General features: G+C 42.3%; 1 protein-coding gene across 3 annotated transcripts in view; it reads right to left on the reverse strand.

Moving 5' to 3' along the window:
* The window catches only part of usp10 (ubiquitin specific peptidase 10), a 105,320-nt gene that overhangs the window by 29,511 nt on the left and 62,566 nt on the right, over positions 1-13,243 (reverse strand). The window contains exons 3-6 of one of the 3 annotated variants that reach the window (XM_084337721.1): positions 8,503-8,548; positions 8,028-8,087; positions 6,262-6,507; positions 5,191-6,225 (exon numbers count right to left, since the gene is read on the reverse strand). In XM_084337721.1, the coding sequence (XP_084193847.1) occupies positions 5,191-6,225; positions 6,262-6,507; positions 8,028-8,087; positions 8,503-8,548 (1,387 nt within the window). Of the gene's footprint in view, positions 1-5,190; positions 6,508-8,027; positions 8,088-8,502; positions 8,549-13,243 lie in introns of all 3 variants that reach the window. The other 2 variants (XM_084337720.1, XM_084337722.1) reach the window with 2 other exon arrangements.

The raw sequence follows: 13,243 nt of genomic DNA on the forward strand, positions 1-13,243 counted from the left end.
AGTCTAGTGATGTTTATGGGCAACAGGCCCATAAACAGCCCATTTAAAAAAATATATGTCTTCGTTTTTTTTATATATATATTTTGAGGACATACAAGAAAAATATGAATTATGAAATTGAATTGCCATTGCCCAGGCAAATTCACTCGGGTGACGGTACGCCATGTAATACAATTTGTACCGACTCTGAAGCATTTTATATGACCTAAACATACAATCCAATCCGGGCCAATTATTTGTCAAACACTTGCCACAAAGTTGGGAGCCTTGAACTGAAGATAACACATTTTACATTCCAATTAAAATGTCAGCCCCCAGTAAACAGACAAGACTCCATTGAGAAGTTGGACCATTCATGTTTGACAAATAAGTGGCCCAGATTTCATGTTTAAGTTAATATAAAATGCTTCAGAGTAGGGCTGGGCGATATAACGATAACGATAAATATCGCGATATATTTTAATAATCGATATCGAATATCGAAAAATCGTTTTAATTTTCTCTTTTCTTTTTTACCTGCAACAGGGCAGTTTTAAAACCAGAGACAGTGGACATACTTGTCTTTCTTGCCTGCAACTTAAAGTAATGGCTTTGCTTGTCCAAATGACAATACTGACCAAATTGAGATTTATTTTTCTCTTGTCCATTTATTTAGTTTTCTTTCTAATTTAAAATACAGTTTGAAACCGTCTGTACACAGTAGGCTATGTGTGCTAGCAGAGCTAGACTCCAGTCACGAGTCACGGTGCACATGTGCGGTGGTTTGTCCACCAAAAAAGCGCCAAAAGATCGAAAATAAACTAGCAGAGCCAGAACTGTTCAACTCCCCTGGAGCCACAGCCAGCAGAGAAGCCGGTTTGCGTCCATGCTTTCTACAACGGAGTTCGGCGATTTGCAAATCTGATTGGCCACTTGCCCATTTCCGCGTCGAACAGCCTGCAAAGCACCTGGCGTTCTATCGCCATGCTCTAAGACAAACTCTAACCTTAACCAACTTCGAAAGAGTGTCTAAGCTTAACCGCCGAAAGAATCTATCGCCATGCTCTAAGACAAACTCTAACCTTAACCAACTTCGAAAGAGTGTCTAAGCTTAACCGCCGAAAGAATCTATCGCCATGCTCTAAGACAGTGATTCCCAACCTGGGGTCCGCGGACCCCTGGGGGTCCGCCAGGGGGCGCAGGGGGTCCGCCAGACCACAGATGATTTGAGTTTTTTTTTTTAATTTTAATTTTTTTTTTTTTTTTTTTATCATCAGAAGCATGAATAGTCTCTCCACTACAATAAAAAATAAAGATAAATAAATAAACATCTAGACATGATTTTTGAACGTTAACAGTAGGCTACCGGGTAGCCGCTAAAACGCGAATCAGTTGACTGTATCACTTTCTGTAGCTAGCCGAGCACGCTAGTTAACTTTCTCGGCTCGTCTGCAGTCAGCCGCCAGAGGCGAAAATGTGTGACAAACGAAAAGGAGATGACGGCAGCTCATCTGCAAAAAAAGTTAGGACCTACAGCAATCGCGAAAATTACATCACCATGGGCTTCACTGAGGGACCAGACAAACAACCTGAGTGTGTGATTTGTGGAGAAAAGTTGGCAAACTCGAGCCTGAAGCCCAGCAAGCTGAAGAGACATCAGGCGTCTAAGCACCCAGAAACCGTTGGGAAGGATCCAGACTTTTTTCGGAGGAAAGAACAGTCTCTCAAGGCGAACAAGCCTGTTGATGTTAGAGTAGCGTGGAGCAGGGGTGGCAGTGATTTACAGAAGGCTACCGAAGCCTCCTTTGAGTGTTCGCTTTTAATTGCAAAAGCAAAGAAACCGCACAATATTGGCGAGCAGCTCATCAAACCAGCCTGCATCAAAATGGTTTAGAAACTGTGCGGCCCACAGGTGGCGGATAAACTAAAATCAGTACCACTCTCGAACAATGTAGTGAAAGACCGAATTGATAAGATGTCAAGTGATTGCGAGCAGCAGCTGTCAGAAAAGCTTAGAAAGGGTCCATTTGCCATACAACTTGATGAAACTACAACTGTCGCAGACGAGGCTGTGCTCATCGTTTATGTGCAATATATTGAAAATGAGGATCTGAACCAGGACATTCTCATGTCAGTCAACCTTACTACCACCACTCGAGGTGAGGATATTTTTACTGCAGTGGATTCTTACTTCATTCAACATAAATGCAAACCGTTCACCATTAGGGCCTGATTTGAGAGGATGAATACAGGATTTGAATATTGGCCAAAATTTTGAAATACATATGGTGCAAGATTAGATTTGTTGATTGAAGGCACAAGTCAAAGAAGCATAGTGGGTCTAATTATGATGCATATGCCTGTGTATAAGCAGTTTGTTATTAAAATGACAAAAAAAAGGTATTAAACCCAGCTAGGACAGATTCTCTCTGCTACTGATTGGAATTTCCTGTCTCATATTTAGTTTAATTTGTTGCATTGATTTGTTCCATAAATGCAAACCGTTCACCATTAGGGACTGATTTGAGAGGATGAATACAGGATTTGAATATTGGCCAAACATTTTGAAATGCATATGGTGCAAGATGAGATTTGTTGATTGAAGGCACAAGTTAAAGAAGCATAGTGGGTCTAATTGTGATGCATATGCCTGTGTATAAGCAGTTTGTTATTAAAATGACAAAAAAAAGGTATTAAACCCAGCTAGGACAGATTCTCTCTGCTACTGATTGGAATTTCCTGTCTCATATTTAGTTTAATTTGTTGCATTGATTTGTTCCATAAATGCAAACCGTTCACCATTAGGGCCTGATTTGAGAGGATGAATACAGCATTTGAATATTGGCCAAACATTTTGAAATGCATATGGTGCAAGATGAGATTTGTTGATTGAAGGCACAAGTCAAAGAAGCATAGTGGGTCTAATTGTGATGCATATGCCTGTGTATAAGCAGTTTGTTATTAAAATGAAAAGTATTTTATGGTATCTTATTAGGAGGGGGTCCGCGAATTTCATCAGAGATGTTTGGGGGTCCCTGGGGGGAAAAAGGTTGGGAACCACTGCTCTAAGACAAACTCTAACCTTAACCAACTTCGAAAGAGCGCCTAAGCTTAACCAGTGTAGACACTTGCGGTCCCAAGATTGGGCGTACATGTCACATGACCAGAAATGAATCGCCGAACTCTGTTGTAGAAAGCATACGTACTTTCGCTTTTAAACCAGCTGCAGCCTGAGAACTGGAGTGTGAGGGGATGTAACACTAAAGATGGCGGCAACGACAAAGAATTGCTGCAAAATAAACATACATCTGTTGTTTATAATATTTAAAAAAATAAATAAAAATTATAAACTTATAACAATTTCGATAATTATCGATAGAGAAATATGATAACATTATCATATCGTTATCGCAATATGATTTTTTGCCATATCGCCCAGCCCTACTTCAGAGTAAGTAAAATATAATGATAATTTGACCGGCTGTGATATGAAGCAAGCAAAGAGCAGCAGTACACACAGCTGGGAACCGGCAAGGCCTACCTCTGCTAGTGGTGAAAACAGCACCTGTTAAGTGTGTAATTAAGACTACATTCTACTGTAATTTCAATGCACTAGAGCACATAGAAGTGTGCTTTTCCAATATGTATGTTGCACTTCATATTATAGTGAAAGTTCTGTGCACTGCAGAGAAGTGCACAATCACATTCTATATTTGATTTGCTCTTGCCTAATAAAAGACGCAGATTTGGATGAATTTAGTCCCCTCAGACATATCAATCATGCAAATAATTGTTGATCCGCACGATCAATATTGAATGATATCCAAACATTCTGAATTCAATCAGGTAGTTAAACATTAGCCTAGCGGATTATTACTCAATGCAAACTCCTTAAACATCCCACTGGTGCATCTGAATATAAAACCATTATGCGTGTTGCCTTGGTAACACACTTATTACCCCAAGACATCTCACTCAGGTCGGTCAGCACAGACAACTGTCCAAAAACTAGAGACCAGAGAAGCAATACTCATTGTCAATGTCTTAAAACAATTAATTCATGTTGTTGTTGCATTCACAAAGTGTGAATTTAGTAGTAGCCTACCACTTACTAAAAATAACCCTTATTTATTTCAGGTGCTCTCAAGGTGTCTTCACCACCTTTCCCAATGCATCTATGGACTGCAGCAGCTCCAGATTTTACATTTGGATGACATCATAGATTAAAATAATAGTTCTCTGGTATCTGGCTATGGGGGAGGGTTGTCTATGTGAAATACCGCCTCAGTTGTCCGACAGGCGACAGCATAAGAACAACAAACACTGGGGAAAACATCAGGAGAACCTTTCCACTACTGACTTGCACCCCCATTTGCGCAATCATGTCTCGGTCGTCTCTAAGCCTAAAATCCTTCTTTAACTCATCTCTTCTTAATCCGCATCTCCCCCTTCATGACTGAAGAGGATTTAATAGGGGAAATCAAAGGATTATAGCTAGTGTTTTCTACAGGCGGCACATACGTATGATTGACTACTGACATTCAGGGGTTATTCTGCTTGAATTAGCAGCTGCATGTTATTGATGACTCCGATCCTTCTGTCCAACCCCTCCCGTAATCTCCTGACTGCGATTTGGTAAAACCTGGCCTTCAGGCCCTAATAGCATTTGAGCCCTCTACAAAAGCCGCCTTTGATCTAGCATGGCTGTGGGAATGTCCCCTTTGCTCACAAGGCTTGAAAGATATTCCCCCTGTCTACTCACACCAGTATAGAAATAGTGGTGAAGCACAGCAGGTCATACAAATGAGTCAGTGCTTTATGCAGCTATTCTGTGTTCACTACTGCCACCTAGTGCTCATTTATAAACCCCTGAAATAAATGCAACAGACGTGAAACATTCACTTGGCTGGGGGCCTTGTCGAGCAAAAGTAAGAATATAAATGTACAGTTGTTAAGGGTCATAATCAATAACTTCAAAATATGTAATTCGGTCACATGCCAATGTGCTCCTCTCACAGCGTTTGTCAAAACTGAACTCTACAAGTAGGTTGTACAGGGAACGAGGACATGTCTCAATGTTGCCACCAAGTGGACGATGGGTTCAATTTAACCACAATTCATTCATACGTTTGCCTGTGAAATTCTCAACACAGTGAAATGTACATAACACAAGAAACACGACAGGCACATACATGCATCTTTAAATACTACCTGCAAGTTTATGGGCCATGGGATCCTCTGATACATGGACAGGGCTCTCTTTGACCACCCAAGCCTTCTCAGGCTGCTCTGGCGTGTCTGGGGAGGGAGTCACAACCTCTACAACACTCTTTACCTCCACATAGGCCTGAGGGCCCCCAGGCAGAGGCTTGGAGTTGTGGAAGAGGCTAGCCCAGGACTTGGGGAGGTTGGCAGCGGGAGCAGCGGGCGGGACAGGTGAGTGTGCCTGCTCTGCCGCCGCCGGCTGGACCTCGGAGCCGAGGGAGACCTGGGCCTGCTCCCCTGTCTCAGTGTCTTTGTTATCGTGTCCGTCCGCACTTACGGTGGCGGCGGGCTCCGCTACCCTGTTCGCAGCCGCGCTGTCCACAGGCTCCTCCCCCTCCTGTTCAGTAGTAGCAGTAGCGGTGACGGCCGCAGAGCCGTCCGCCGCGAGTAAGGGGGGAGGAGGGGATTTGGGGCAGGGGCTATGCCCGCCGCTACCCAAGAGTTCGGGGCTCTGTAGAGCAAAAGGATCCGGCTGCTGGTCTGCAGTCCTGCCCCCCTCCGTCATCCCACTGCTTTGAGAGGAGGATGAAGAGGAGGAATTTGCATTGTTACCATCTGATAAAGAGGCGGCTCCACTGGTGAAGTCCAAGGATCCATCAGGGCTATCACAAGTCCTCTGATTGACAGCGGGCGCAGAGGTCAAAGTAGCCGTGGCCGCTGACGTGGAGACGGGACCGGGGGTAGAAAGTTCGGCCCCCAGCGACACCTTGCCGACCGCGTCCCCGGCGGCGAGGTGTGGGTCACCGAGTGCATGTCCGTTCACCAGTCCAGTCATAGACGGCCCGTCCCCGCTGCCGGCCGAGCCCTCCAGGTAGTTGTAGTATCCGGGAGGTCGCTTTTTCTTTTTCTTCCTCTCCCGCTGGCCCAGGCTGCCGGCCATCCCATCCATGTCCTGGCAGGCCTGCAGGCCATCCCCGTCGCCATCCCCGTCGCCATCCCCGTCGCCATCCCCGTCGCCATCCCCGTCGCCTTCCCCGTCGCCTTCCCCGTCACCTTCCCCGTCACCTTCCCCGTCACCTTCCCCGTCCCCGGCCAGGGCCTCCGAGTCGGGGCAGTCCAGGGAGTCGAAGTGGGCTCCGTCGGGGACGTCAGACGCAGGTGGTACAGTCTGCTGGGCCTTCTGGGAGGACTGGCAGCCCAGGATGAACTCCGGTGCCTGGGGGTTGAGGGTGCTGGACACCTTGAAGAGCGGGTCCTTCTGCCCCACGGGCTCTGCGTCCATCACCTCGCCTACACCGAACTCGATGCGCTGGTAGTCTTCACCTGCGGGATGACATCTCAAATCAAACTGGGGCTAAATGCTAGAGCTTGTGCAGTTACTTCACACTGGGTGTTCCGATGTAATCCTAAAGTTGTACTATGGGACCATTTGTGATGAGGCGACAAGCGTCACTCGACCTTTATTAGTGCCAACACCTTAACTTAAATAGTGTTGCAATTTCAGGTCCATTATGAACCTCTGATATACGGAAGAAGAATTTGGTATCGTTAGGAAAAGAAATGCATTCTTTTACTCAGGACTACTTACATTTCAGTCAGATGAACATAGGTCACTGGAGACAAAGCAGCTGCTCCTACAACCATCTTCACCTACGCTCAACTATGCCATGCTTTATCTGAGCTTACAGTGAACACTACAAATATTACAAACAAAATAATTCCAACTGTGGGGTAATTCCACATCAGGTGTACAGGGAACGTAGAGTCTCGTTACGACTTTGAAATATATAAATTAATATCTGAATGACATTTGATGGGTGAAGACTTGACAGACAAGGTCCGAGTTGGGACGCAGTCATTAGTAAGAACTAAAGCAAATGCCCACAATTAGCATAAAAGATAAATAGATTTGTAAACATTAAATATAACCCATAACATAATTTCACCTCTTTCAGGCAAAAATAAATCAATGCAATCTATATAACAAATCATGAAATTGGGGTAATCTATACATTTACTTTCAACAAGGCACACTAAAGGCCTCAGCCATGTAAAGCGTAGCGGCACGGCAACAAATAATTAAGCAAGTACTTTGTGTAATTTGGATAAAGTCTGATGCATGGCTGCTTAAACTTAACTATTACAATTATGTGAGGCACCCAGTGGACAAAAGAAAACATGTTAGTAAAAGAGAAAGTCTGATTATTATTTTTTTATAAAAAACAATCCAAGGTCTCTTCAATATGATACAGCAGAGCAGTCACCCATAGCCCCAAAACCACTGCATACACTGAGGTCAAGACATGGTTAAGAAGAAGGTATGAGCAGATAGCATGATTAGTTACTTATAGGGATTAGAGGTTCTCCTGTTAGTGTTTTATCAATGAAATTTCAATTTAACATCATCAATGCATTCGGAAACACAACCAGAATAATGAATTGTACAATAATGAATGACTAAAACAGGTGCATAGATTGTTAGCGGTCCTATGAATTCATCAGTGACCTTTTTTTATGTCGGGTATAAACAAATTTAAAAAAGAGGGGTGGCTCAGCCCATTCAGGAAAGTAAGAGTCGGACTGTACATACAAGAGAAGAGAAAAGTCAATTAAAGTTTAGAGAGCACTGCTGTGGTGCAAATGCATTTTATGCGAGAGGGTGAGAGATACTTAAAAACGGTATCAAAAGCATGCAAAGCCTTTACGGATTGAACAAACACAGGCAAGAGTGAGAATATAGGGGCAAGGTTTAGAAAGCCACCAGTTTTTAAAAACCTGGGTTTCAGTTACTCAGCAAAAATACAACAGCTATTCAGGCAAGGAGAGTCGGACCTCAAACTCACCGCAAACCTGCCGTCTCATAGACTCCATAATGTAAGGTACAGCAGGAGTGCAGTAACTTCCTAAATAACCAATACAAATCAAGGTAAGGATAAAGTGTTATGAGCAAAAGGGGAACCATCTCAGTGAGAGGTAGCTGATATTACATTATTCAAATCGGTGGCCTCACGACTGGTGCTTTGGAGATTAAGCGGCATGTTGAATAAATGGATGCTTACAAATAATGAAAAATAATATCAATCATAATCTATTAAGATTTAGGGGGGGGGAACAAAAACACGTGAAGAATCTCTGTCAGGCAGGGTCAGGTTTCAACTCAGGCCTCAAGTTCTGCTCTGGGGGGGAAAGAAAAGTCTAAGAACATCATAAGAGCATAGATTTATTCAGCGCCCGAGGGAAGGGCGGGCTGGTTTATTACTTTTCCAATAGTATCATGAGATAAGTATGAACATTATAGCACATATGTATTGGACTTACCAGAAGACTGACTGACGCAGGAGACTTTGTCATTGAAGGGGGGAAGCTAGGAGGAAGACAGAAAACCTTCAAGGTTAATGTCTGCTTTGAAATAGACCAAGTACAAGGAGTCAACTTTCATTATTGCCCAATCATGTTTGGCCATCCTTTGCCCAATTTTCTTGATCCTCCAATCACAACAGTCGCTTTCCTTGGACAAACCCAAGGTCGCTCAAAATAAGGTCAATTTTGGATGGTGCCAATGGGAGGTGTGCTGTTGGTTCCCAGTACAACAAGGCTTCCGAGGAGGGTTTTGGGTTTTTCTTCTGATCAGCCAAAATGTTATCTAATACAGCATCCACCTTTCCAACAAACTTTTTGACAATAATTTGTCCAGACTACTTGGGGAGAACCAGAGGTGTGGCTTTGTGAGATTAGATTACAGAGTACACCACCACGGCCACCAGAGATTACCGAGCCTGTAATGAGGCTGATTGGGCCGTTTTTGTTGACATTTCCTCTATATCTCCAAAGATGTGGTTTTTCATCATCATGTTATTATTTTCGTAGCTGGTATCATTCAAAACAGCCAAATAGTGGTGACTGGTGATATTAAAAATAATACCTTGCTTGCATAATTCAGGCGACAGTAGCCTAGACAGTGGCTCATAATAATTTAATGGTAGTGAATAAATGGTGAATGTGTACGTTATTCCCAAAGAACCCACATCATTCCGTCCCCAAAAAGAATGACATTTGATTGCGTTTACATTTTTACAACACATGTTCCTTAGTTCCCTTCCTGCATCATATGACGGAGGCACACAAGGCTGGCTGGGACAGAGCAAGGAGACGCTGTGCCACGCCTAGGAAGGGAGGCTGTCACTGACAACACAGCTCCCATGGTAACGTGGACTTAAATCACACAATTTATGAAAAAACTATATAATATACACAACTGAATTTTTTAAATGTTATCCGACACAGCATCCACCTTTCCAACAAATGTTTTAACAATAATTTCTCCAGACTTCTTGCGGAGAACCAGAGGTGTGGCTTTGTGAGATTAGATTACAGAGTATCAGTCTGTGTTTCTTATATACACAATACATTTGGGACAAGTACCTATTTTTTTCCCCAAACAGAGTTGAGAACTTTTTTTTTTTTTTAAGATTGTGGCTGAGTATAATTTCAGTTTGAGAAAATGTCGATTCAAATGAACGAAGACCGACAGAATGTGCTAAATGAGTACTGACAGAATGCAACAGCTATACACAACAAATGTATTTTGAAGCTCTAAAATGTGCACTGCATGTAAAACTACTCATTGTGCAAGTCCCACCTTACAAGAATCCTTATCCAACTATAAAGGATAAAGACTTGTTTAAAAACTAGTCTCCTTCCATCTAATGTATTATGTGATGCAGTTGTGATAACAGGTAAACATCATCTCAGCATCATCAAATGGCACTGTCCTAGTACTCAGCTGATACCATCTGAACTTCACTGCAAATCAAAAACTACATTTTAGGCTTTTGTTGGGCCAATACTGGCATACAATTACAAGGTACAAAGCGACTTAATAATGAGCTAATAATTATGAATATGGTAGGAATGAATAGGTGCCACTTACAGCCATATACACTCGGAGTCTCATTTGGACATGGCGGTTTCAGCTGTGAGGGGTCAAGGTTTATATGTCCTACATATTGCATACAAGCATTATTCTTGAATATAAATCACTTAACAAATTATTAACATTATCACTTGGTGAGCTACACTAGGTTATTATCAGTCAGTATTAGGGGTGGGAATCACCAGTTTCATCACGATACGATACGATATCGATTCTTTGGACAACGATACGATATTTGCCGATATCACAAAGTCTGCCACGATACGATACGATTCGATTCAGGTGCCTGCGATTGATATGAGGCGATATTATGTGCCCATTTAACACAATCAGTCACATTTAGATCAACTAAAAAAAGGCTACGGAAATATCAATTGATGATTTTATTTTTGAGCTCTTCCAGACATTTAAATGAAAAACAATCTATTGTTTTTAATACAAATAGACCTCCTGTTAACTTTTTATATATTGAGCTTTAAACTTTAAGTAAAATGTTTTGGAACTCATAACACGCAAGCTAAAACCCTTTCCTCTCCCAAACTTCCTACAATTGTTTTATGTTGCATGATGATGATCATGAATACATATATTATGTATTCATGTTTAAATATCAACATTATCTGTCCATCCTCAGTAACACACACACACACACACACACACACACACACACACACACACACACACACACACACACACACACACACACACACACACACACACACACACACACACACACACACACACACACACACACACACACACACACACACACACACACACACACACACACACACACACACACACACACACACACAGAATGCCCCTCACGCAACCCAGTCCCCCACAGAAAGGTAGACTGCCCAGTGCCCCCACCCTTGCTCTTTCCCAAGTCCCCTCTCCTCTCTCCTCTCCTCTCATGGTTAGCTGCAGTGCTTAGCATAGTTAGCTCACGCTAACGCAACGTTCATTTCGGTATTTAACGCGACATATTGGGCATAAAGGAATGGAGAGGATGGAAAGCATGTTAGATGCATTTAACCCCTTGTGGGGAAAAAACAACAGGCACTTATTTCGGGCAAAATAGGCGGACTCTGAAGCAATACTATCTAACGTCTACACACGGAGCTGCGCTGAGCTTGTTGTTCCGGCCGGGCGGAAATGCTCACGAGGGGATTTTCAAAATAAGAGTATCGCAATATGAATTGATCTTTTTACGTTGCATCGATCCTATTTGATTATTGATAATAGATCGATATATCGATCTGGATCGATGTATCGTCCCACCCCTAGTCAGTATGTATTGATATTTATATATTTATAGCATATATATATCCATATCTGTCTGAATACACCTGCATATAATTATTCTATATACCTACTTATTAGGGGTGTAACGGTACACAAAATCCACGGTTCGGTACGTACCTCGGTTTTGAAGTCACGGTTCGGTATTATTTTCGGTACAGTGGGGGGGGGGGATACAATTTTCTTTTGCTTTTTATTTATCTATTTATTTAACTGTATTAAACAATATAAAACGAATTGGCCATAATTCACTGAGCAAACTAATGCTTACTGCTGTAACCTACTAATAACACTTAAGTAAATCTGAAGATTATTATATAGCAGATGCCTTGGAGGATAAGTCGTGGACAACTGTAGCGTGTGCTTGTTTATACATAGCCCCTTTCATGACTGTGATGCTTGAATACAGGGGCAGGGCTTGCATCACAGTCACGAAAGGGGCTAGTTTATAGCTGGTGGCAGGGTTCGAAATTAACGGGGGCTCGGGGCAAAATGCCCTTGAAAATGGACAAAATGCCCCCGAATATCAGTTAAGGGGGGCAGAAAATGCCCCCGACAGTTTACTAATTATATATATAATTATATATATGATCTACAGTGCGAGCATTTCCCTTGTATTTGGCCCTAATAATATGTGTGTGTGCGCCACCCGGAAAAATCATTTACTCGAGACGAGTGACGATTACAAAACAGCTCCGCTGTTATAATAGTCCCACATTACACAAGGCGCATAAACGTCCAATCACAGTAGCGCCCGAAAACAAAGTCACGGTACCGGCTTAGGCAAGTTATACATTCAGAATCAGACAACGCAAAAAAATCAGCCAGCCATGAAGCCCATTCATTTTTATTTTGAGCAAAAGATAGACGAGGAGAAAGAGAGGAATCCGGCTGACATGGCTTTTGAAGTGATATTCGCACGTGTTTTTGCGGGTCCAGTCCCCACGGTATGTTGACAGAATTCGCAAAACACCTTATCGACTGAAGCATAAAAGTCATTAGGATACTGCTCTGCTCTGAATTTAGGGCTTAGTGGGGAATTTCTTCCGACGTTAACGTTAACGACGCACCGAAGCAGCTAGACCATTTCTCCGTGTTGTGTGTAACACGCAGCGGTCCCCGCCTCCTCCCTCCTTGCAACAAACGTTCCACCCAAAAACGGAATTTCTATTTCATAATGAATTAAATAATTGTATAAAGAATTTTCAATGTTCTGTCATCTAATAATATATTCCATTACCTTTCCTATCTGTATCAAAGTCAAAATGTTGGTATCATAACAACACTACAACATACAAAAGCAGCTTGACAACCGATATCCTTTGCGTTTGATTGATTGAAAACTTTATTAACAGATTGCAGAATGGGTACAATACAGTACAGCTCAATACACACAAGTTAAGGGGATGCAGACCAGAGAAAGACTTTCGTCTTGTTTACATCAGGGTCCCCCATTTTCAATTCATAGTGTGCACACGCACAGTATAATAATGCATGAGATAAATAGTTAATAAACTCTGTGTTACTTGAACAATTTTCACTGTGCTCCTAAATTTCTTTGTGTGCTCCTAAATTTTTATTTAGATTTTATTTATTAACATTTTATTTAGGAGCACATGTGCTCCTTGGGAAAAAGGTTAGCGTAGAGCCCTATATATGGAGACATTAACATTACATTATCAAACATAGGGACGAAGACTGTAAAAAAAAGTGTCAACAATGTTTTATAATCCTTATGTTAATTTTCATCATAAAAATTCAGTGCCCCCGAAATACAAAAAAAAGCCCCCGAAAAGCAATTAAGGGGGGCAAAAAAAGCCC

The sequence above is a fragment of the Notolepis coatsorum genome (assembly GCF_963971535.1).
Source record: "Notolepis coatsorum genome assembly, chromosome: 20".
Classification (NCBI taxonomy): Eukaryota; Metazoa; Chordata; class Actinopteri; order Aulopiformes; family Paralepididae; genus Notolepis; species Notolepis coatsorum.